Consider the following 21779-nt stretch of genomic DNA (forward strand, 5'->3'; position numbering starts at 1 on the left):
TATAAAATGACTATCATTACAGGACAAGTATAAGGTCTGCTTGACCTTTTTGCTTCTTCTCACCCAAAGGATGTTACTTTTTTTTTTACATATATTTTATTACATAAAGTAATATTCATTCCTCCTTTTTTCAGTACCAGCCCCAGTTGTTGGTCTCAAGGCATCCAACCGAAACATGACGGACAGTCTGTGGTTCACCTGGGGCCCAGCAGCAGGAGATGTGGACTTCTATGAGCTGAATCTTTACAACCCAAATGGGACACAGAAAGAAACTGAGCAAAGAAAAGACCTGGAAGGGTGGCACTTTCAGGGGCTCATTCCTGGCAGAAAGTACACTTTAGTTGTGGTGACTCACAGTGGTGACCTGACCAACACAGCAAATGCTGAAGGAAGAACAGGTATGGGATTTTTTTTAGTCCCATCTGTTTGAATTCATTAGTTCACAACTATGCAACAGACTTTACCTGAGGGAGGATTTATTATGAGAGTCATTGAAGGTATAAAGCTGAAGGATAACCTTAAGTGCATTAAACAAATGGAATGTGAAAGAAAAGCAGTCAGCACTGTTTTTCTTTCAGAGGCTCAGGAATGCTACAACTATGAAAGTCACTGTTATCAGCACAGGTGCAGTAACTGGCTGTGTGTACAAGATAATACAAACTACTTTGTGATGCATGAAGAAAATAATGCATGTTACATTTTATTTGTCTTGTGTAAAAATTTGTTAAGCATCTCTTCTTCTTCTCTCCTTTTTTCCCCTCTTTCTGCATAGCACCCAGCTCTCCTAACACTGTGTCGTTTACTGATGTTGCAAACACCTCTTTATCAATCACTTGGCTGGGTCCTCCAGACTGGACAGACTATGACGATTTTGAGGTGCAGTGGCTTCCAAAGGATCCTCTCACGGTATTCAATCCCTACAGCAGCAGCAAATCCAAAGTACGCATCATCTACGGTCTGCGACCAGGAAGACTCTATGAGTTCAGTGTCAGAACTGTCAGTGGTGACAGCTGGAAGACGTACAGTCAGTCACAGTCTGCAAGTGTGAGAACAAGTAAGTAAAAATTTCTATTGCACCCTAACACTCAGCTGAAGAAGATGCAAAACTGTAAAATATTACCAATTCCTTATGCAATCAGTAATTTCCATTAATAAATTCATGAATGACAGTGATGAATTCAGCTAGATTCTAAGCACTTGCTGTATGCAAGGTCAGCTGTTTAAAGACTGATAATGGACATACACTTACAATCTTCACATCCAGAGTCAAGCTGTTTGGTTGCAGAGCCTAAATCAATCAGTTTCTGAATGATAAGACAGGAAGGATGAAAGAAACTGCTGTACTAGATTTGAAACTGGAATCAGTGTTTCACTGCTCTGTTTTTCTGGCCATGTGTATGAATCTGTTTCATCTCTAGCTCTACTCTGTCTCTAGTAACAGGCTGATTTGAAAAAGTGACATGAAATTGTAAAAATAACTGAGTCATGGCAAATCCTCATGTCATTTGGGGTAGGATTCAGCTCTAAATTGACATCTATATTTAGTAAGCTATATAACTCTTTAATACAGCATAATAATTAAAATTTCACCGGTACTTAATCACTTAAATGTAGATGCCTGCGATCTGAGAGTGGAATCCTGTCTTTATTAGATGTTATATGATAATAAATGGTGCTCCCATATTACATGGATGAAGCATTTTTCTGTGTTATTTAGTAATATGGACACATCACATGCTGCCCAGGAAACCAGATCAGTCATGAGATGACAGTATTAGTCTTGACTGAAATAAGTGACCACATGGAGCTTCCAAATAAGTTGTAATAGCTTTCTAGAAGTCCATTTCTTTGTGGTGTTGCTGTTCATGTTAAGACTTCATCAAGTTTTTCCATGGTTTCACAATTAATTACTGGAGCTTTACAATGCTGATGGAGAAGATGTCACTAGATCTGATTTCAGATGGCAAAAATGAGTTAAGACAGCTTTACATAAGAATTAGGCAGCACATATTTGCAGGATAGCTGGGAATTCCAACTCCCAGCCTCCCGCTCTGATCTGATAATTGATGCAGAATCTAGGAGCTAGTGTGAGCAGAGTGTATGACACCTGTCCCTTTTTCCACTGAGCTTCAACTTCTCAACATTTCTCTAGAACCGGACAAGATACAAAGCCTTCACTGTCGGCCCCAAACCTCTACTGCTATCGCATGTTCCTGGACTCCTCCCGATTCTGACTTTGATGGGTATAGCGTCGAGTGCAAGAAAATGGACACTCGTGAAGTGGAATTTTCTAAAAGGATAGAAAAAGACAAATCTCTGCTTAATATCATGACCCTTGTTCCCCACAAGCGATACCTGGTGTCCATCAAGGTGCATTCTGCAGACATGACGAGTGAAGTGGTTGAAGACAGCACCATCACAATGATTGATCGTAAGTGGAACTCGGAGTTGCCCTGAAGAGAGGCATTGAGCAGCAATAAACAATTGCTCATGGTTAGGCAGTAAAAGAAGTTCTGAACTCCAGTGTGTGGAGTGGTGGCCAAAGTAGACTGAACCCATCCTTTGGTCCCTGTTGTGACAGACAGTACAGGATTTTGACTATATTGCCTCTAATCACATTGTCAGACTCAATTATTAGGCTCATTCATGAAATATAGCTTGAGAAACATAAATACCTTGTCCTCATCATCACATGCCTTCAGTTGGCTTCATACTCACTGCTTGGCTTTCTGTATCTGGCTGTTTCTTGTCATAGATGGTAGCCATCCTCAGCACAAATACCCATCTATAAGGACATTGGATTGTAGTACTACATTCTCTTTTGGCTTCTATAGACTCTTCTGTGGGCTTCTGCAGGAATTCCTGCTGAGGAGGTGTCACTCTTACTATGGTGAATACACTGCTGGCTTGTTTCATCTTTTGGCAGCTTCACTGTGGGAGGTGAAGACACTTTCTTGATTACAAAGAATAGAATCAGTGACTTGGGTCCAGGCAACTGAGATTTACTATAGGTTGCATTTTCCTTACTATGTCTACTTCACACAAGTACATAGGTAATACTTTCTCTCTATTTTGTATTTATTTTGTATTTATTTAATTACTCAGGTCCTCCTCAGCCACCTCCAGACATACGAGTGAACAAAAAAGAGGTCCTGATTACCAAATCCTCCATCAACTTTACTTTTAATTGCAGCTGGTTTAGTGATACTAATGGAGCTGTGAAATACTTTACTGTGGTTGTGAGGGAGGCTGATGGTAAGTGGTATGATTTAACACTATTCTCTCTTTAGCCAATAAAATTTACATGGGGAAGTACATCTGTATCACTGCGCAGCAAAGGGGCTTCTTCTCATCTAGTGGCTGAGTGTCATACAGATTTTAGATCTATACTTCCTCCCTAGCCTGAGGATGTAGGAGCTCAGTCCTATTTTCAGGGAGCCTGTAGCAACTACAGAGCTCAGACAGAAGCAGTAGTTAGCTTATGTGTTCTGGATTATAATGTCATGTATGTTTAGACAATTTCCATAGTAGAAGGCTTACGTTGGTTGCCGTTGCCAGTGAACACAGAATGTGCCTTGCTGTGAACAGATCTCAAAAGGTAGTTTAAATGTTAGGTGCAAACACTAAAAGGCAACTCTTTTGGAGAGTCTCAGTAAGCCATGCTGAGAAGGCACAGGTCTGCCAGGTGATGCTTGCTGACTGAAGAAAATGACTTTGCATGCAGTACTATAAAATAAAACAGAAATTGTCCTTGTGGCATGCATGTAAACCTCCCTTTCTACAGCAGACCTGTTGTTGAAATGTGTGTCTGACAAATCAGATACATGTCTCAACAATTTATACCTTGTTTTTAGAAGTGGCTTATTTACTGGAATACCAGGACATATTTTGTGATCCTTATGATAGTTTCTTAATCTCTCTGTCTTTCTCTTAGGGGAAAAAAACAGATAATATTTCCACTGTCTGCTTTGTTATATTTGGGCAAACTATAAAGCAGTTTGAGAAGTGGGCTACTCATTGCCATAGCTTTGCGTATCTGAGACTCTTATCCAGTACTGTGAATTTACATTCTGGGGACCCCTGTCATTTCCTACTGTAGTTTTTTCTCTGTATACACGGTAGAGTTGTCAGTGTGTGGGATTTTTTACTTGCTTTTTGAAATAGCTAGTAGTAGGATCCAGGAATCTGAATCACAAAAACTACCACCAACAGCACAGGAAAAAATGTCATAGCATTCAACCTGTACATGCCTATTGTGGCAAAAGTTACACTGAGGACTTTTGAGGAAATCTGCCTAAAAAAATAATAGAAAGGATGGTACCCTAACCATTGTAACTTTGTGTTCATGAGGTGGCCACCAAGAAATAGAGAATTGGATAAGAGTAAGTCTGTCAAGAGCTTGAGCCTATAAATCTCATCACATTGATGGCTGTGGCATCTAAACCTTTTGTCTTTCTCTGCACATGACACAGGCAGTGAAGGACCAAAGCCTGATGAGCAGCACCCATTACCTTCCTACCTGGAGTACAAATACAACGACTCTATACGCATCTACCAGACAAATTATTTTGCCAGTAGCTGTGCTGAAAACCCTGACAGTGACTATAAAAGCTTTGACATTAAGCTGGGAGGAGAAATGGAAAATCTGGGAGGAAAGTGTGATCCAGATCACCAGAAATTCTGCGATGGACCTCTAAAGCCTCGAACTGCGTATAGGTTAGGCTTATATTGGTAGTTGTGCTCTGTCGCGTTATTAGGCTTGATATCATCTGGGTGCCTGATCCACTTGAGCTTCTGCAGATTAGTAACTGCGTTGTACAACGTGCTTTGTCCTTCACTGCAAATTTATGAAAGCTTTATCCATGCTCCTGTTCCATAGGTAAGAACTAGTCATTCACTAGCATGGGAAGGATATGATTAATTATACCTAAAACTCTGTGCAGTGGATACATTTATTTATATACCTCAACTTGATGGAAAGCTCGCCTATTGCTGCTCGACATTTCATTGAAAAGACTGAAGACAGTTGGCTAAGTTAGAAGAGTACTTAACAGAAGAAGGCAGGCATGCTTCACTCAGTCTGGCAGAACTACCCTACTTGTTCTTTTGGAACACGCTAGAAAAACCAAAAGGCCATTCTACCCTGTGGCACCATCCTCAGGCTCCAGAGCTAGGTCCAGGTTAGCTGTAGAGTGTAGAAGAGGGTGACTGCCAAGACCAGCCTCTGCAGTTACACTGGCTGTGAGACCAAACGTTAGCTCCCGTGTGGCTCAGTGACACCCCTCCCACCACCCCCACCCAGGCAAGCACTGTCCCAAGAGATCTGCAAGCTGCTCACTGAAAAGGCACATGGACAAAAGGCACGTGCCAAGGAATGCCCATTGTGCCTCAGCTTCTTCATCATCATTAAAGCAGTGACTGCCCTCTATAGTCTGCTCTCATGAGGGCACATTTCCCTAAACTTCAGTCTGGGAAATACTGCATTACCAGGAGAACAAAGAGACTATGACACTTATCTATTAGCACAGCTGTGCCCAGCCAAGTGAAGGGAAAATATGTCCCCACTGAGAAGCGTTTCTGAGTCCTCTTTCCTCTGCAGCTTCTGCTAGTCCTGCCTTCAGATATGGTCAGGCTGTGTGTGCCAGCAGCAAGAGCCCCATCTGCTACCTCTGCCAGGGTACCTCAGAGCCCTCCACCTGTACTAGCTGGGCTCCCCCATGTTTAACTCAGGGATCAGTATTATTAATTAAGTAGAAGACTGATGAACTCAGGTGTCAGTATTAAGAATTATCTGTGGTCAGGGGAAAGGTTTTAGATGTCTCAAAGGAGCAAATGAGTTTTTACTTTTCTGCTGTTGGTTCTGAACATCTGATGAGCCATTTTTTTACTGTTTCTTTTAGAATCAGCATACGAGCTTTTACTCAGCTTTTCAGTGAAGACCCAAGGGAACTTCCTAAACCGCTCTTTGCAGACACCTTCTTCTCTTTACCGATCACTACAGAGGCAGGTTAGTTTCAGGCTGTTATCAGTGACTGTGCCATGTGATTATATATTGTGCCTGAGAATACTCTGGCATCTAGAACTATTTGTAACAAGTGGAACAAAGCTTATTGTGCATGTCCTGAGGGCTGCTCTGAGAGGAAGCTGGAGCCTTGGCTTATCTACCTTTACTGGAAAATTCAGGGGACTGCTTGACAGAGCTGCTGAAAGTAGAGAAAAGGAAAAATACTCAGTGAGGCTATCACCAAAAAAGCTTCTAACTGCAAGGGAACCAGTCCCGTATAATGGAGTTGTGCTTTCTTTTACTGTGGTTGGGAGTGAAAAAAATTGCTTAAGGGCTTGAAAAAATGAGGACAGAAAATCAAGGCCAGGTTTTAGCTAAGTGTTTTAATGGCTTACGTTTCCTTGTATTTAGCCATTGTGTTCAGCTGATAATAACAGATCCCCTGAAAGTTACTGATTCTCTGATGCTTCTGATTCTTTCCTCAAGATACGTAAATACACTGTTTTGTTTCTAGAGCCTCTCTTTGGAGTTATTGAAGGTGTGAGTGCTGGCTTGTTTCTGATTGTGATGTTGGTGGCTGTTACTGCTTTATTTGTCTGCAGACAAAAAGTTGGGTAAGCTGACTCCCTTTATCAGTCTCTGTTATTGAAGTAATGTCAAATTATATTCATTTAAGTAATACAATTGATTAGACATAGGTAGAAATTGGATGGATGCACTGAACTGTTCAACAGCTAAAATCTGTGTCCCTCAAATTCTGTACACACTAAGTATACAACTAATGACTTGCATATTAAGAAATTTATATATACTTATTTCAAATGGTGTCAGAATTATGTCATAGAGGATCCTTGTAAATTTTAAGTTTTCAATAGGAGTCTGGATAGTTCTGAATAAAAAATGGTTTATTATTCAAACTTTTATCTTCTGGGAAAAAATGTCTTTTGTCAAAAAATGAAGTGTTTCAGATTACTTGCATCTGCATTGTAGAGGAAGCTTTTAAAACTGTTCATTTAGACTTTATCATTTCAATTAAAAAATACTGAGATGTGACATTACCTCAGTGTCCAAAAGACTAGCTCAAACTTTGCTTCTCATTTTTTGTCAGTTATAGTTGTCTATTTCACATTATAGATGAATCTTAAATCGTGAACCTACATATTTAAAAAAAATGAAATACTGTATCTCAGATGAAAAAATCTTGATCCGTTTAAACTATTTTGCATGACTGAGAGATGTGAAATTCTTTGTAGTTTCTGAAATTAGAAAAAAGAGCTCAACATTCCCAGTCCATGGGAAACACTGCAAGTCTGAAATTCCCTTCTTTTACTGATACAAAATTAAGTTGATATGTTTGTGAATTTTCATATGCCAGAATTTCAGATTGAAAAAAAATTATTTTCTGACATACTTTTTAGCCAAAATGGATAAATTTCATTATAGAATGTGGTTTCTTTTTGTAAGTTATATACCTAGCAGGATGGCAATAGTACTGGTATGGTTTTCCCACATCAGACATAAAGAGAAAGTGTTCTCTAAGGGAGGTGTCTTGAAGGAGGAGAAGGCAGCAAAAAGATAAAAGGCAACACTAGCTGTGTGGAGTAAGTACCACTTCTGTGGCTCAACCAAAGCCTGCTGTGGTTGTGCTACTTACTCCTGCCGTGAACGTTGGCATCTGCTAGAGGCCTGGTCTGCAGAGTGGATGTGCTGGAAGCTGTAGATCTTTTACACCTCTGAAAATCTGCCTATATATTCCTCTACATGTAGAGAATCAACCAATTCAGGCTCCATCTTAGTATAGGGCACACTCCTTAATGATGGACTTGGCTGCAAGTGTTTCAGAACAAGAAAAATGTCTTACTACATGTGTCATGCATACACTCCACATCACTGTTGCCAAGCTAAAATACAAGAAAACTCTGTGCCTCAGCTAAGAGCAATGTCACAGGATCAGAGCCAAAAGTCTAAACACACTGGAAAATGGTAAACTGGAAAAAAAGAAATTTAAGAAAGTATAAGTTATGTCATTGCCAACTCTTACCAGTTTCAAAACTTAATGATATAACAGAATACCTTCCTTTCTGTTCCAGCAATGGCCATGAGAGACCTACAGCAAGGCTGAACATTCGCAGAGACAGGCCACTGTCAGTCCATTTGAACTTGGGGCAAAAAGGGTAATGTAAAAAGTTTGATTTTTTAACATGGCATTATGGTTGAACAGACCCATCTGATCACTTACTGATGAACTGTTTCTTTTTCTTTTGAAATAATTTCCAGGTACCGGAAAACTTCCAGGTAAAAAGAAAAAATTAATACCTAAAAAACATCTTGGTAGTGAACTGGATAAATTATGACTGTGATTCATCCTGTGATTTTCTTCCTCCTGTTGAATATTTCAGTCCGATCAAAGTCAGTCACTTTGAAGCACACTTCACCAAACTTCAAGCAGACTCCAACTACCTTCTGTCCAAGGAGTATGAGGTGGGATCCTAACCTAGGCAAAGGACTTGCCTTGTGAAGGGTCGGGCTGACTGAATCAACTGGTTAATGTATTAGAAAGACCTGCATTTTTTTGTCTTATTCACACAAATCCAAATAAGGTGGAGCATTTCACTTGAACTCCACTTGGCTATGTGAAGAAACCAGGTCTTCATTTGTCATCTTCTGGTTGGCAGCCTCTGCCTGATATCTGTCTGGCTGAGATCAGGAGCATTTGTTTGTATGGCACATCTGTGTGATAAATTATAGAAAGTACCTGCCAGGCATGCACTTGCTTTAAAATAATATGATCACCTATGTAATTTCAGGTGTTTTTTTTAAAAAAAAAAAACTGTTTTCTGTCCATAGCCTTTGAGAGCTGATGAGCACTATTTCCCTTTGTGTTGTCTTGTCCTTTAATTATTTTCACCTCACATTTTATTCCTATTCCTTTTTTGTAGGACTTGAAAGATGTGGGTCGAAACCAGACATGCGACATAGCACTTCTGCCAGAGAACAGAGGGAAAAATCGATACAATAATATATTGCCCTGTGAGTTTTAACTTTGGTTGTGTAATACTGCATCGCACCAGCTATTTTTCACTTTTTTTTCAGCAAGCCTAGTGGAAAAGTGTGCAGCCAATCCCTTCCCTCCTCTCCATCCAAGATGAAATATCTCTGCCAGCTCAGGTTCTTGTGCTAGGAGGCAGATGATGCATGGCCCTGAATGGCTTCACACAGACCAGTAATTTAATTTCACACTAGAGGTGTAATGACTAACACTCAGTCCAGGGAGAAAATGCTCCAGCTATTAGGGGCATTCAGTCACTGCTGATAACAAGGATAGTAGAAATAACAGTAGGGTTTTTTGCATACAGGTTTTTATCATCCATTAAGTGGTCTTTGACATCCTTGCCAAATCTTTGTTCTTCAGAGTACATTGCAAACCTATTATACAATGTAGACCTAGCGTGATTCTGCATGGTAAGACACATGTTAAGTTAACCCTGTTCTTCTCAGGCAAGACCTGTCTGCTGTTGAGAGATTCCCCCTTTAATTTCCTATCTGTCATTTTGGAGGTAGAACATTGAGGAGGAACACCACATAACTCACTGCTCCACATCCCTGCTAATGGATGTGGCATGTGCTTGCAGCACAGCCTCTGGTGTGTCCTACCTGCTCATGCCAGCCATGATACCTGACTGAGATCCAACATGGCATTATCTCAGGAATCAGTGTCCTGGCAGCTCACGCTCTATGTGTCTCTGTACAAAGGGCCCTTCACCTACAGAAGATGTGTGGCCTGCTCAGCATTAGCTCAGAATATCACTGAAGTGCAACTGTTCTTTCAAGGGCAGAGCTGCGTGCTGCTTTCCAGTACAGCACACTGCTGTTAGGATCAATGCTATTTTGGCCCTTTTGTTGTCGTAACAAATTCTGTGCAACTCAGCAGAGGAAATTCGGTATATTTACTGCTTCCTTCTTACCCATCTATCTCCTATTCTCTGGAACACTCCATAGCACTCACAGATTAAAGAGGCAGTGAAACCAGCAGTTACTCCTTATAAATTAGCTCTTCATATAAAATCTTGTAATAGTGCTGGCAGTCCTTTCACAAATGCATTTCTGTAAGTGCCAAGACAGACTGAAAATCAAGACCTAGCCCTAAGCCTCTTGTAATCAATTTCTTACTAGATGATACATCAAGAGTGAAGCTTTCCAATGTGGATGATGACCCTTGCTCAGACTACATTAATGCAAGCTACATACCAGTAAGTGACACAAGGGTGGTGTTTTACAGTCCTTCTTTCAGTGGTCATTTTTCCTTCATCTAAAACTGAATATAAAGGTGGATAGTTAAGGCTCTTATTCCCCTTCCTTGATCCACTTGAGCTTAAAAGCTGAGAACTCATTTTGTGGGTGTGCTGCAAGACTGTGTCTGACTACCATTAAGTTAACTGTGGGTGATTTACCCAGCACATAAGGACACTTTCTTGCATTGCTGTAGTTATGTAAGATAGCAAGTCTAATTGGCCAAGGACATATTTTTAAAGGTCGCTGATTTTATACAGTGTCCACAACAACTGTAGCTGTCACTGCAGGTGGCATCCTCACCATGGAGCTGTAGTTCATGCTGACAGCACTGGCACCTTGCAGGGCGATAGAACTGGCTGAAATTAAAATATTGCCCTTTGCCAAAGAGTTATGATTGATAATAGCGATGGCTTTAGCAACCCAGATTTCAAGCCAGAATTCAGCTAATTTATTAAAAGCAATAAATAAAACAAAATCCCCTAGCAGTTTTAAAATTGCTTGAGACTGTGCTGAACACAAAAGAACAATGGAAAGCTTTGACTGTCACAAAAGGAACAGTATTTAGATATACTGCCACAGTCTCTTCCTTCTCTGTGTTCCAATCAGTCATTTGCTTCCAGGTCCAAGGCAGCAATTTAGCTTTCAAAACTATTGTCCCAGCAAGGGTTGCTGCAGAGCCCTGGCTGCAACCCTAAGGCTTGCTCAGTTGTTAGAAGACATTTTTTTCTGTCTTTTTGGAAAGTAATGGAGTTCTCTTTATTTGCAGGGCAATAATTTCCGCAGGGAATACATAGCAACTCAGGGCCCTTTGCCTGGAACCAAAGATGAGTTCTGGAAGATGGCATGGGAGCAAAATGTTCACAATATTGTCATGGTAACCCAGTGTGTTGAGAAGGGCCGGGTAAGCAGTGACTCTTCGTTGTTATTGTCTGTTTTAACATTTATTAAAAGTTTTTGCTTCTTACTTGTATCACACTAAAGCCAAGAGGAGCCCAGTCAAGGAGGTACACAGCACCTGAAAAGGTGAAGAAAAGGTATAATATAAAGACTGGAGACAGATTAAAACTGTGAAGTAAGAATACATAGACTGTCTCAAGATCATGCAGCATGTCAAGGCTAGAATTAGGAGCAGAGCTCAGTGCTTCTGGTCTCTAATCCAGGACTTTGTTCACTAGACAATTCTCTTCAGCATGCAGCAGGACAACCACCAACAAAAAGTGCCTGTTTTATCACATCAATTCTGATCAACTTCTACTTAAAATATAAGCTCTGGAGAGCAAATGTTGATCAGTAAATACATCAGATTATCTCTGATATATAAGCTCTGATGTAGTTATCAAAGACACCGCTCATGCACGTAACAGTCTTACTGAGTGCAGGTGTAGTATACCTCCCCAGGAATGACTACATCATGTGTCCTTTGTAAGACAGTGACTAGATCTGTAAGATTAAACAAACTTGAAGTAGTGATCCTCTAGTGGCACATGTAGGGTCAGCTCCTTTCAGCTTACCATTTCTTCCTGAGGGGAGGGTGAAAGCCACCACAGAATAGGATCTATGTCCTTCTGCGTATCACTGGTTCCATGTGAGACCCTACTGCCATGTTTCAGCAAGAGGTGAAGAAGGGGCACTGGAGGCATAGCTGCCATCCAAGCAGAGATTTGAGAAGAGTTAGCACAGAAAATGTGCCCTAGAAGAGGGCATCAGTGAAATGCTTCCCATTCCCCCCATCACAAATGAATTATGAGAACTTCTACTTCTCATGCCCATGCTAACCTGTTTCTATGCCAGACCCTGTTTATTGACATGGCAGAGAGTGGCATCTCTCTCTGAATTCAGCTGCTGCCTTTCTTCCTTCATCCTCAGGCACAAGATGTCTGAAGTCTGCTTCTGCCAGTGTAGGGTGGAGGCATTGTTTATAGCTGTTTCAAACTCTTAAATCTGTCTTTCCTTGTGTCCCTGCAGGTAAAGTGTGATCAATACTGGCCCCATGACCAGGATTCCTTATACTATGGAGACCTGATTGTTGAGATGCTGTCTGAATCAGTGCTCCCAGAATGGACAATTCGAGAGTTTAAAATCTGCAGTGTATGTTAACTTCTTTTTTTTTCCTGATTAATTGGCTTAAACAAGGCTAAATTAGGAAGGTTTATTCTGCCATACCACAGTTCCATCATGCCTGGCTCCCCTCTGGTGGAAGATAAAGCATTTTCTCTGAAGGTACCTGTTCTATGTGACCCTTTCTCTCTTGTCCTCATGACCCACACTTTTGAATCCCAACAGGAAGAGCAGCTTGACTCAACAAGGCTCATTCGTCACTTCCACTACACTGTATGGCCAGATCATGGTGTGCCAGAGACCACCCAGTCCCTGATTCAGTTTGTCAGAACCGTTAGAGATTATATCAACAGGACCCCAGACACAGGACCAAGTATTGTACACTGCAGGTATGTGCAACAGCAAAAGGTCAGTGACACAGAGCCCTTGTGCCTACCCTTGGGATGATTCCAAATCTTCATCCTTGTTAGACTATGGGCAGCCACAGAATCTGAGAGACAGCTGATGGTCTTAAGTTCCCAGATACATCAGAGCAATATTCCCAAAGCAAATGCATTCACCCACAACCTCACCCTTTCGAGATGCCTCGAAAATTATTCTTAGAGAAGCATGGTGTCTCTGTGGTTCCACTGGGGAGCACAAAAGTGTCAGCAGCTGCCGCTGCTCATAAGCTTTTGCTTTCTCAAATTGCCCATGTGCTGCTGTTGTGGCCATACATTTGAATCACAAAGGGGTGTTTTAAAAGATAAGGTATACCCAGGGTAAATCTGGCTACATGTGGATGTTGAGACTAGCTGACATCCATCCTTCCCCCATTCTGACTGAGACTCTGTTTTCTTACTGCCTTTTCATGCTTTTCTTCTTTTTCCATCTCTGGCAGTCACTGGGCTGCAATTTTCCCTCAGTTCTGTGGTCCACCCCTACACTCGCATAAAAAATGGTAAAACTGAACTGCCTCAGATCAACAGATTCGCTAGTTGCAGCAGAGTATAGGGCTACAGAGAGAGAGAGTGTGGTGGTGCTGTGTCTTCTGATAGAGCCGTATGTTCAATGGTGGTACCTGGTTGTATGGGCTGAGGCTTGTATCTTACATGACCCTGCCTATGTCTGCCTGTACAGCATGTGCTGCAGCGTGTCAGATGTCTACTGTGTCCCACAGCTGCATCCCTGGAGAGAAGAGGTTTCAAAGTCAGAGTCAGGTGCGGTCTTTCAGTGTATCTCAATGACTGGGTTAATGCAAAGCAGAAAGCAGTGCAGGCAGCAGCAGAGATACCTCTACATTACTATCCTTTCCTCCTTCCTAAATAAATTCCATTATAAAGTGTTATAAAGTCCCAAAGTTGCCATTTGAACAATTTGCTTCTCACCTTGGAGATCTGAAGTTTACAAAAGTATCACATGAAGACAGTGAATGCTTTGATCCATCTGCTTTTAAATCTCTTGCGTTGTTTTCTTTTCCAGTGCTGGTGTTGGTAGGACTGGCACATTCATTGCACTGGACCGAATTCTGCAACAGCTGGATTCGAAGGACACTGTTGACATTTATGCAGCAGTGCATGATCTAAGGCTTCATCGTGTTCACATGGTTCAGACAGAGGTAAGGTTTGGATAGCCTGCTACACAGTGACAACAGCTGCAGGATATAATAATCAGTCTCTTGTCTTAAAGGCTCTCAAAGCACTTTGTGCTTACTCCACTGTGGAATACTAGTTAGATGTGTTTCAGTTCTGTGAGAATTTTCAGTTTAGGTTTTTTTCCATTGGCTCTCTTAGAGAAGGTCCAAATCATTTTAAGTGGTAGCTATTCTTCGTGTAGATTTCTCCTTTTATTTTCCCTGGGCCACAATCACTCCAGCAGCATTATGCAGCAGACACTTAACAGCGCACTGTTGCTTTACTGCCGAGTCCGGTAAATGAGCTTTAAGTGGAGATAGGTCATTCAGGGATGGGTTTGGAAGACAAACCTAGACCAGACACATAGGTTGATGTAATAGGAAAGAGGAATGCAGGACAGAGAAAATTAGATGTAAGCAGTTTTATAACTCTAGCCACCATGACCTTGTGCCTATGCAGTTTATGTTTTATTGAGCTGCTCTGTCATTTTCATTAAAATTATTTTGTAAAGTTGATCGGCATTCTTCTAACATACTATGGAAGAGCAACTACATTTATTCTCAAAGTTCAGAAAAAGTAAATGTTTCTTTCTGTGCTTTTAAAATAGTAAGAAAATAATGTTATGCTGATAGGAGCTAAACACTTAGGAGCTACTTTAATAAAGGTGAGTTGTGGAGGTAGTTTTTACATTTTCCCTGTGAACCATTAATAGAAGAATGAGAGCAAGTTTGATGGGTCTGCTGTAGCTTGATACTGATGGAGTTCTTTGCTGCAATTTGGAAACCAATGACAGTGACAGTGTTTTCTGATAGATGTAAAAGTCTCATATGCATATAAAGAGAGGCCCAGCTGGGAACACAAAACAAAGGAGTTCCTGGAAATATCTTAATCGCAGAAAACCTTCTATTGGAGGGGAGACAGATTCCCAGCCATTTCTGGGCATCTTCAGAGACTGATCCCCCTACATTCCCATCATCCATAGTCTGCAGAGCCAGAGAGACATCTCAGGAGGCTGGCTCTTTTTCCCTAGCTGGAGAAAAGAGGCAAGTACCTAAAGAGCCTAAATTTGACTTATAGACAACTAAAGTTGTGTGATACAAAACCTGCCTTTGGCATGAGCTTGACATGACATCTAAGCCCAAAGTCAGCCAGATCCACACAAAAGTCAAAGGCCACAGTACCATCGTACTTGATTGACAATATTCAATCGCAGGAAAACAGCAGCAACAAAACAATGCCCCTGCTTCAGACTTAGCTCAGCATTGTTCAAGACAAGGAACTGCAGGTGGAAACACGCAAGGGAAAACTGTGCATCAGCTCAAAAAGCAGCATGCTACAGCAGCTGTAACCATTCCAGTGAAAAATGGTCTTTGCCAAAGAAAGTGTCCATGCTTGGCCAACTTTCCATCACATTGGTGGGTGGGGTTCAGGGCTGTGCTCCACAGAGAGAGCAGCTACGTGTGCATAAAGGCAGATATCCTCACTTTCCCAGAGCCAGAGTACTGAGGAAAAGACACAGAGCAATGGCTGAAGGTGTGAGGGGTGAAAATACAGGTACCTATTGGAGAAATTATGTTTTCGAGATAATGTTAAAAAGGTACACCTTGATAAATAAACATGCTTGGCCTGACTTTTGGGTACCATGTTACACTAATCAAAAAATTATTATAACCCCTGTCATAAACCACAAAGAGTAGCAAAGCACAAAAGTTTAATAATTTATTCTGTCAAGACAGTTTGGTGAGTATTCAATAGCCAATTACATGCTGATCCTCGTTACTTTGGTTGTGAATGTCATCTTAGCTCCATTCTATGAAAGGCATGCTTCAGAAAAGACTGTCATTTGCTGCATAGTCTGAAATCTTCAAATTTATGCTGGATCAAAACAATAGTTTTTTCAGAGATTCTTCTGATTTTTTCAGAGATTTGGTTTCTCATGGTTGTCTGAAATATTTATATGTTATTATAAAATTTGGTGGGAAATATTTCTTCTCAGAACAAAAAGAAAAATCAGGAAATTGTATTTTCTGCATGCTTCCCTGTACATATTAATTCTTCTACATATACTTTATACCAAAGCATTCAGAAGTAGTATCTATCAAACACAGCACCACGTGTAATTGCACTTTATAGCTGCTAAATCTTTCACTAATGTCATGATCTGTCAAAACATATTGTGTTCATTTATGTTTTACTGGTATTATTTCTAAAGAGAGGTGATCACAAAAGTTTACTGTATTACTAGTGTGAAAAGGAGATTAATTTTAGAAGGATATTTTAATTCTTAACACCACGCTTGATTTTGTGATGGAGTTAGCTTGTAATGATTTTTCACAGTGCAGAAAATAAAATTACAAAATTCCTCAGTGTCTTAAAAACAAATCTTTTGCAGTGTCAATATGTGTATCTACATCAATGTGTGAGAGATGTGTTAAGAGCCAGAAAACTTCGCAGTGAACAGGAAAATCCCTTATTTCCAATATATGAAAATGTGAATCCAGAATATCACAGAGGTAATTGCAAGTTTATCAAATTGTATAATGTTTCAAATGTAGTAGCTCACTGACAGTGTAATTGAGGGGGAATTGTGCTCTCCTTATCCAGTGATATTCCTTTACTTCCTGGAGCTTAATTTGTTCCTTCTGCTCTTTTCATTCTTGAAGTTGTGTCTTTATTTTCTCCATTAGTAGTCATTATAACATCACTTCCTGCTCCCACCTTGCCTTTATGCTCTCCTTATGTCACACTTCATGGTTCCTATGCTGTCAAGGGAACTGAACCCCTTTCCCTATCATGATATTGGTTTTACCTCACAAGTCTTTACACCATCCATAAGCAGCTGAGGCCACTGACAGCACTCACTGGGCTCTTCTGTCATTCACAGCATGTGATTTCTGTCTGCATCACCCTCATCTGCTGTTGACAATACAGGCAGCCTTGGGACACTTCCCATCTGCCTGGACTGGAAAATACAGGTGTCCTAGGCTGTGCTCTTTCTTTCTCCCCAGACTCTCCATCCTTATAGGCTCCTTTTCATAGCTTGTATCCAGTCTCTTGCTGATAAGAGTTGCAGGAATAGCAAACCTGGCACTAGCACTGCCCTTCACCTCCTGTGCCCATGGCTAGGGGACCAGTGTGGAGAAGCTGTGAGCAGTGGTGACCTTGTGCCTTGGTTGAGATGATTCTTAAGGGATGTAGAAGTTTTTGGGGTCATGTAAGAAGGATCTCAGTAGCTCTACAAATTTGGATATTAGGAATTAGGATTATACTACAAGAAATCCAAATAATTTTATTGATCTAGCCTGTAGAAATCAGTTGTCATCAACAGGTAGAACAGGCTTGGAGGAAGCCAAAGAACTGAAATATCCAGGTTCCACACATTGAGAGTCCAAGCAGAGGTGGGATCTGATCTTTAGCTGTCACATCAGTCACCGGGCAGTGCTGCTGCCACACAACCACCTCTTACAGCACTGCTGAATCAATGTTGGTTTACTTTTTCTAATCTCAGTTTTCCTTGCTTTCAGATGCTGTTTATTCAAGGCACTAAGAATGTTAGAGATACCTGCTTTTGTGAACACATTTGTTAACTAGGGGTTTTTTTGGTTTTTTTATATATGTATTTCATGCACCAGAAAGGTGCCAGACCTTTTGGTTGAGACTGTGTATAATTTATTGGTCTGGTGATTTTTTTTAAAGATATATAATTTAAATGTAATAGATATTAATGTATATAAATGTATTTTGGTATTGTGTAAATATGTATTTTTTTCTATATTGTTTATATTAATATTATGCTTCAGATAATACTATTTTTTCTTATCACAGTTTTTATAAACTGTTCTACAGAAACTATTTTAAATTGTATGGCTAACAGGACTGCTGCATTCGGGGCGCTATTGGCATGACACGGGAAAAGTCCTATACAGAGAACCTCATTTTTAAGATATTGCAGTGTTTGTAAGATGAAATAAGCTACTATTAAGCAAGGGAACAGTAGTCCTGTATAGGAATTACAATGCTACTCTACACTTTAAACTTACTGCTTTTCATTGGACGAAAATGGGAGCAACCCATATCACAGTGGCATACCTTTTACAGAACTCATTAACAACCAAGCAAAACAGGGTTCACCTCACAAGAAGCAACTGTTTCAGTCTAGTGTGACATAGTAGAAAAATATCAAACACTGCAGTGAAGTCTAGCAGACCTTTTTCCCACCACATACTTTGGAGGGAGATAGGTCACATTCTGATTTCTTTACACTGGTTTAAGAGAGCAGAATCAGATCACAACTTGTGTCTGTGCACTTTCATGTGTGTATATTTTAATTAAGAAAGGTGTTCAAAGAAGCACCTCAGACATTAGTGTTAATAGACCTGTGAGGATGTGAAGTCTGGCAGGTTCCATAGCTCCTTGGGAACAATGTCTGTAGCATGACAGCCAAAAAAGTACAGAGATTGCAAACATATTGAAACAAAGATGTATCCCACAATTTACACAACTGGCCTTAAGCTGCACTTTGCCCCAAGTCTTGGTATCCTTCAAATGCCACTTGCTTTCACAAGGGACAGTTTGGCCCCAGTATGTGTGCATAGAAGGAATTCTCTGCTGGAATATTACCTGATGTCACCACCACAGGGGCAGTTGGAATGGAAAAAGGCTCATCAGGGAATGTAGGCTGGCAGGGCTGTCCTGATCATAGAATTATCAAAAGTTTTGGGTTGGAAGAGACAGTAAAGATTATGTAGTTCCAACCCCCATGCCCCCAGGCAGGGGCTTATTACTGAAAACATGCGGTGGTCAGCAAGAAGTATAATCAAAGAGCACTTACCAGGTATCCTGCCCAGCCAAGTGGATTATGCACAGCCTCTCTCTCTTCTTCAAAGAGGTATCTCATTCAAGGTTCTGAACACTCTGTTCAGCTATTATTTGTCTTTATAAAAAAAAAAAAGTAGTGAAGAGACAATACACAGTTCCTCTCCATTGTGAAAATAAGGAAGGACTTCATAGTTCTTCTTTCATATACCTACCCATACTTTTGTGGTAAAAACTTACCTTACTGCTGAAGGCAAGTGCCTAAATTCCACTTCTGTTTTGGAGAAAAATATTATTTCCGAAGGCCTTCTGAGAATCAGTAAATAGCTGAGTGCCTAACTGAGGAACTCCTGTGGCACATCAAGACTGTGCACATCCATCACTCTAGTTTTCCTAGAGAAGGTAACAGCCCAATAGTCACTCTTAGTGCTCCATCTGGAATCTCATCCTTTCTTCACCAAATACCCTCACATGCCTCAGAAGCCACCCTTCAAATCAGCTGTCACAGCTTCTCAGAACATGTAAATTTGGTTAATCTTTTTAGGTGTTTCTGAATGAAAATACTGCTGATACCTCCTGCACGTCCTCTTTGGCCACAAACCTCAAAATTCACCACCCTTAACAGAAACTGAAGAAGAAGGGAACTAGCATGAGAGTGGAAGACGTTTTCACAGAGAAAAGTCTAAGCAAAACCACAAAGACGTGTGCACATTTTCTGGAGATGCCTGCTTTTAGCTATTTCCTTTGCTAGACGACTACATTAGCAAGCAAGGATAAACAAGCATGGCCACTTTAGATTGATTGTTGATGGTGCTGATTACTGCTGGACTTAAGGAATCATGAAAACTGTTGCTGCGTTACGTGCGCCTTTCTTTTTTGCAGGATGAAGATCACCATGTTATTTACCAGCAGTACAATTACAGTTAAGACACACCAAGTGTACCCTATAAATTACCTCACACTCCATATCACCGTGTCATTTTTTAATGCTGAGGGAAATGGAGCTCACTCAGTACCATATGATCTGAGGGCAAAAGTCTGCTGGTATGCTCTGTATGCATGTTGTTCATAATTTTCAGAAAGACACACATCATTCTGCAGTTTATTTTATCATTCTCAGCTCCCTTGTTCTCTGCAGCTACAGAGTTCACAAATGCATACCCAAAATGACGATGGCGTAGCAGACAGGTAGTTTCATCTTTTCTCTCAGCTAATAATGGACACACTTCATAAGCCTCTTCCTCCTCATCACTTCATAACATGACAGATGACCTTAAACACTCTGGCACAGTGCTCTTGAGCAGCTTTACATTTCTGCCCAAGTAGGTCACACATGAGACTGTATACACATATTATTGCTCTGGTTCTGCTCTCTAGCCAATTCTGCTCGTACAAAACCAATGTAAATCCACTGAGAAAAAGTTAAAAAGTATCTATGTAGCATTTTTAATATACAACACCTACTTCTCAGTATAAGTAATTATATTTACTGTGCCTCTAAGCTGAATAGCAGGACTAATGGGAAATTGTTAATGTAACAAGAATGGATGTGAAGGAGCTTGTGCTGAACAAAGACAGCTCTTAAGGAAAAAAGCATCTTTTGAATGTCCTTGATGATGTTCAGAATTGTTTTCTTGATGTTTCCCAATAATAATGTTAGAAAGCAAGGCTAGTGTTGTTGCTGATCCATAAGCTAAGATTTGCACACTTGGAGCCCATCCTTCAAATCTCTGCATTGTCCACAAAGCTACCTGAGTACTTTCATGAAAGTCAACTGGAATGCTTGTCTGAAGAAAATACCATTCCACTTCTGAAGCACTTGCAGGGTTGGGCTTTTAGGTTAATTCAAATTTTTGTATTAAAAGTTATTTAATAATGAAAAAATTGTAATAAATATTTTTTTAATCTGTGCAATACAACTACAAGATCCACTAGCGATTGTAGGAAAAAAAAGATTTTCCATAGCTGGAGTTGATAAATGATATTTTTTGTTACTAATGGAACACAAAAGTGAGTGAGAAAAATAGGCATACTGTGAAGATGTCAAAAAGTGCAACTTTATACATTTTTCTCTGCTGCTATAGTTATTTAGCAATAAATAATGCCTAAAATGCCAGAAATATTATTTTGTGCTATAATATACTATTAATTTCCTTTCAATTTTAGAACAGAGAAAAGAAAATATGTGAGCTTTAAGTTTATATTATGTATTGTATATGGTTATTTACACTTTGACTTTGAAAGCAGAAAGTTAAACACTAGATAGATAGGAGTACATGAGCACTTAGCTGTGCTCCTCAGCCTGGGATTTAATATATGGACTAGGGGGATGAGAACAATAGCCATCAAATCACTCTATCAGCATCTCTCTCCAGGGCCACAGATCAAAGAAATGCATCTGACACTGTGAGATACAGCCTGCCACAACCACAGCTTCATGTCCAAAGAGTGCCTTGGCAGGTGCTTAACATTTATTCAGATTTCTTTCAATACTTCAGACATACAGTTTGTGTAAATAAAATGCAATATAGAATGACCACCACTCCCTCATGGCCCTGTCACAGATATCTGGGCTCTGGAGCTGTGAGCTCTGGGACCTATAATCCCAGGATGCTGTAACTTTGAATTTAAATGAGTGCTCACCCCAGTATTTGGGCAACTTGCTGTAGATCCCGTGCCCTCATCTGTCTCCCTCACACTGACAAAATCAAACTCCTGACCAGTTGGTAGCACCACCATGGCCAAAGCAAACTGGTCTGTTATCAGTGGCCTCACAGATCAACAGCTGGTTCAAACTGGGATTTTTTTTTTTTTTTTTTTTAAGGCTGTAAGGAAATACTGAGACTAGGGACTAGCTAATTGAGAAAAAACTGTGGAATTGGGAAACAGTGTCAGTGATGCAGATAGTCTAATATCCATGACAGTTTAGTTGTTTCTTGGTTTATTTGAAAGCTAAAGAAATACTGTAAGTAACATTGAGAAGCTAAATATATATT

General features: G+C 40.4%; 1 protein-coding gene across 3 annotated transcripts in view; it reads left to right on the forward strand.

The window, feature by feature from the left end:
- The window catches only part of LOC131592812 (receptor-type tyrosine-protein phosphatase beta-like), a 61251-nt gene extending 39934 nt beyond the window's left edge, over positions 1 to 21317 (forward strand). For 2 of the 3 annotated variants that reach the window (XM_058864603.1, XM_058864606.1), the window contains 18 exons: positions 135 to 398; positions 773 to 1054; positions 2153 to 2431; positions 3106 to 3255; positions 4473 to 4716; positions 5901 to 6007; positions 6519 to 6618; positions 8095 to 8178; positions 8282 to 8299; positions 8404 to 8485; positions 8944 to 9034; positions 10178 to 10254; positions 11064 to 11198; positions 12263 to 12385; positions 12581 to 12744; positions 13817 to 13952; positions 16361 to 16481; positions 17493 to 21317. In XM_058864603.1, coding sequence (XP_058720586.1) covers positions 135 to 398; positions 773 to 1054; positions 2153 to 2431; positions 3106 to 3255; positions 4473 to 4716; positions 5901 to 6007; positions 6519 to 6618; positions 8095 to 8178; positions 8282 to 8299; positions 8404 to 8485; positions 8944 to 9034; positions 10178 to 10254; positions 11064 to 11198; positions 12263 to 12385; positions 12581 to 12744; positions 13817 to 13952; positions 16361 to 16481; positions 17493 to 17515 — 2480 coding nt within the window. In that variant the 3' untranslated portion in view covers positions 17516 to 21317. The remainder of the gene's footprint in view (positions 1 to 134; positions 399 to 772; positions 1055 to 2152; positions 2432 to 3105; positions 3256 to 4472; positions 4717 to 5900; positions 6008 to 6518; positions 6619 to 8094; positions 8179 to 8281; positions 8300 to 8403; positions 8486 to 8943; positions 9035 to 10177; positions 10255 to 11063; positions 11199 to 12262; positions 12386 to 12580; positions 12745 to 13816; positions 13953 to 16360; positions 16482 to 17492) is intronic. The other variant, XM_058864604.1, reaches the window with a different exon arrangement.
- Positions 21318 to 21779: the final 462 nt, after the last annotated feature.

The sequence above is a fragment of the Poecile atricapillus genome, chromosome Z (genome assembly GCF_030490865.1).
Source record: "Poecile atricapillus isolate bPoeAtr1 chromosome Z, bPoeAtr1.hap1, whole genome shotgun sequence".
NCBI lineage: Eukaryota > Metazoa > Chordata > Aves > Passeriformes > Paridae > Poecile > Poecile atricapillus.